Below are 3,752 nucleotides of genomic sequence, written 5' to 3'. Positions count from 1 at the left end.
ATGATAAAAATGATCAAATAAGATTAAAGTCTCGCTGAGTGTGTGGCTCTTACATTGAAAAGGAATGAGGTTGGGATTGTGCCTTGGTGAATTTAGAAGAATGGAAACCCCTTAATCCTTGGTTCTTAGACCAAGAGATTTAGCCGTAAAACCTTATGCTAAAGTAGCCACAAATATTTAGTAAAAGACCTCCATATAAAAGTGTAAAATTACCAAATAGGGAAATCTCCCTAATTAAGCATAATAACTATTTATGGGAGCCGAATGCATTGGCCTATTTATTCCTTACATTAGCAGTTAGTAATATAACCGAAGTTACAAAGAAGCTCTCTATACAATCGATTTCGCAACTCTTAATAATTCCAGAGGGAGTAAAGCGGCTGGAGTGATAAGCTCTCCTCCTCCTCCTCCTCCTGGTAATAAATTTCATCCATTCGAGGGGGTGTGAGAAGAAGACCCTCCGCCATATTTTGCAACATGTTGGGCGACTCCTCCCACGAACACACTTGGCCCATTAACGACTGCATTATATCCGTCTGTTCTGTTTCCCCATTCCTCGAATCATGGCAAATTTCTGTGTCATGAATTTCTTCTTCTTCTTCAGGGGGATCTGAAGAACATTGCGAAGAGGGGGGAGAAAGCAAAAGCGTCGTCTTTGCATCGAATGAGTGCCCAGCTTTTGAAGCAGCGGACTGGATGTCGCGGGGCTGAGATCGAGCGGGGCGAGGCAGAGTGTGTGCAAATTGAGGGAAATTGAGCGCAGCCGATTCGCCCTTCAAGCAGAGAGCCGCTGCATCGTAAGCCCTAGCGGCTTTGTGAGGGCTGTCATATGACCCGAGCCATATTCTGCTCTTCTTCTTCGGCTCTCTAATTTCAGACACCCATTTTCCCCAACTCCGACGGCGCACACCTTTGTATTTCAACTTCTCTCTCTCTTCTCTTAATTCATCCGAATGAGCCTCGCTTGGTCTGTCACTTTCACTTGGGGAAGCCATTGCAATTACTAAGATGTGGAGCTTCTCAAATGACTGACGTTGCTGTAGGATTCATGAAGTCGCTCAATCCGCTAATATATTGAAAAACATGTGGCTCAGGAAGCATCGCACCAAACGGCGTGGGTGTTAAAAAGAGGAGATAGATGGTGAAATTTGTGTGTAGCTTACACATGGCAACTTGCTTCGTCATTTTGGGGGCGGCGCAAAGACAACAAATAGTAAATAGTAAATAGTAATAGTGCCACTGTCCATGATTTGGACCCTCGTACATCATTTACAGCGTCGCCTGCATGGATAGACCTATTTCGTGCAATATGCTGCAAAATATCGACGTGGGCAATTATTGTGATGTTTTTTACTTCAAATTTAGTTTCTACATTTTACATTGGTAAAGATGAAAAGTGTCTATTTTATGTGTGTGTGTTATATTAACATAATTATTTTATTTTTAATAACCATGTACATGTAGTTTCTATAGTTCATTATGTTATTTTTTTGACTTAGATCATGGGTAAGTCAATGGATGAAAGAATAGTTAGAGAACTTGCACACTTATTTAATTTTTAATTAATTAAAAAATTTAAATAGTTTTTAAAGTTTATGTCATGCATTTAAACTTAAGTCTAAGGTTTTTAAGATTCTCTTTAAAATTGTATATATATAGTTTTTAGTTATTTTATTTTTTTATTTATCTTATACTTTATGTGCAGTTGTATTTCTGGGCTAAGGTTGCTTGTAAATTTTTCACATCAATGTTTGGGATCATACTTTATGATCGATCATCAAGGTGAGAGAGTGTAACAATAAAAAATGTAGGATCATTTATTTTATAGTTTACGTCATGTTTTTAAACTCAAGTCTAGGGTTTTTTTAACATTCTTTTTAAAAGTGTAAATCTTATATTTGCAAAGATGAAAAGTGTGTAACTATATATTTTAAAGATATGATATCTAAAATTAAAAGTTAATTTTAGCTTATTTCATGTGTTTAATCATGAGTCTAAAATTTTATTTGATTCCTTCTTGTTTTTGTCTTGATTGTTTGTTTCTATTAGATGGTAACAAAAAATATTTCCCTAGATCTAAACAATATTATGAACAATAGCATCTTTAAATTAAAAAAACATATCCCTTTATTGATCTTATAGTCATCTAAATATAGTCATGCCTATTTATCCCTTCCACAAACTGCCCTTCAATAGAGGACATCATTATCTCACTCCTTCGATTAATTTCCTCACTCTCCATCTCTAGTACAACATATATCTTATACATTTCAACCCTTTCCTTTTTCTTCATTCTTGAATTAGCTTATGCCAATGACAAAGGTCAAACTCAATGACATAGAAATGACATTAGTAGCTCTTTTTTTTCTGATGCATCCTTCTCTAATGGCCCATAGGACCCTTTATTTTCACACATATACTACTCAACAAGATCCTTTAAATGAAGTCATTTTTTTTAATGTGTGTGTGTTATGATATCACCTTGATCAAGTTAGTCCTTAGTACTTTAACCCATGAGTATGTGTAAGATCATGGTGGGGCTAGAACTAACGATGTGAAAAAATACTAGTTTGAAAACGTCCAAAAGCGATTTGAAATTCGATATGACTCCCCCCCATCCTAATACAAATGCAAAAAAGAAACTACCAAAGTTTATCGTGTATCCGATGTATTGGATACTCAATGATCAGAATTGAACATGCATATTACATTAAATCCTATTATATTATTTGTAATGACTTTTCAATTTGAAATTGTCCATTCAGCTTCTAATAAGAATGTAGATAAAGTGACCTTCAACTTCCATGAAGATCTATAAAGAGGCTCAAGTCGAATTTAAGAGCAGAATGATATGGACATACATCTCGTTTGCTGAGATTGCCAATTTATATAAGATCTTATATATAGAGTTCGTGGGTACAGACATCTCAACCACGAGATTGCCCAACTCCTATAGAGTTTGTGGGCATACATCTCATTTACGGGATAGCCCAACTTTTATGAGCTCGAACACACAACTCCTCCATAAGTTTGTCCAAATTTGATTGATTTATAGGCATACATCTCACTTATGAGTTTGTCCACAATTGTATGAAATTTTATTTAAAATCATGAGTAAATTGAATTCTTGATATTGTTCTTTTTAAATGTGTTTACAATACCATTATTTCTTCTTTCAATATTGTCCTCTAAATTGACAAAATGATTAAGAACACTCAATACCCAGACATAGGTTTAAAAACAAATCCGAACATTGTTTGGCACATTTCTTTTGAAAGCAATGACTTACACCATCGAGTCTAGGAAAATGATTCGGGTATACGATAAAATCTTGCCGAATTTCCACTCCACTTTGCATCTAACAATAGGCAAGTTCAATTTTTGTTTTTTTTCAATTGATTTAATTCATTTTAAAAAAAAAATTAGGTTTTTGTAATGAAAATGGAAGTTTTAGTTTGATTTATAAATTGTTCACTTAAATTCCAATTCAAAGTTTAAATTTGCATTATAAATAAACATGCTAGACCCTAACCAACCTAGAAGTGATCCCCCCCAAACAATGATCCTCAAAATCATCCTCAACCACCATTACCCCCACAAAACCCTCCTCGAATTCAAGATTTAATTCAAGAAAACATAATTCAACTGAGGATTGTGCAATAGAAATACAACACTATCCTTGGATTATCTCCCATGCTAGCCACCCTTAATACTATTGTGGCTAATATTTAGACCCTTACTGAGCAACATTA

The 3,752-nt window shown here is 34.9% G+C and overlaps 1 protein-coding gene across 1 annotated transcript; it reads right to left on the bottom strand.

The window, feature by feature from the left end:
- Positions 1 to 209: 209 nt before the first annotated feature.
- On the bottom strand, positions 210 to 1,325 carry LOC149538054 (ethylene-responsive transcription factor ERF024-like). The gene has a single exon (XM_089802300.1). The coding sequence runs from the start codon at positions 993 to 995 to the stop codon at positions 354 to 356; it is 642 nt and encodes a 213-aa protein (XP_089658426.1). The 5' UTR covers positions 996 to 1,325; the 3' UTR covers positions 210 to 353.
- Between the last annotated feature and the right edge of the window lie 2,427 nt (positions 1,326 to 3,752).

This window comes from Cupressus sempervirens, chromosome 9, assembly GCF_028749045.1.
Source record: "Cupressus sempervirens isolate cs-2001-9-10 chromosome 9, ASM2874904v1, whole genome shotgun sequence".
NCBI classification, from domain to species: Eukaryota; Viridiplantae; Streptophyta; class Pinopsida; order Cupressales; family Cupressaceae; genus Cupressus; species Cupressus sempervirens.
Note: the sequence above shows the minus strand (reverse complement) of the source record. Positions and strands in the feature narration are given on the sequence as shown.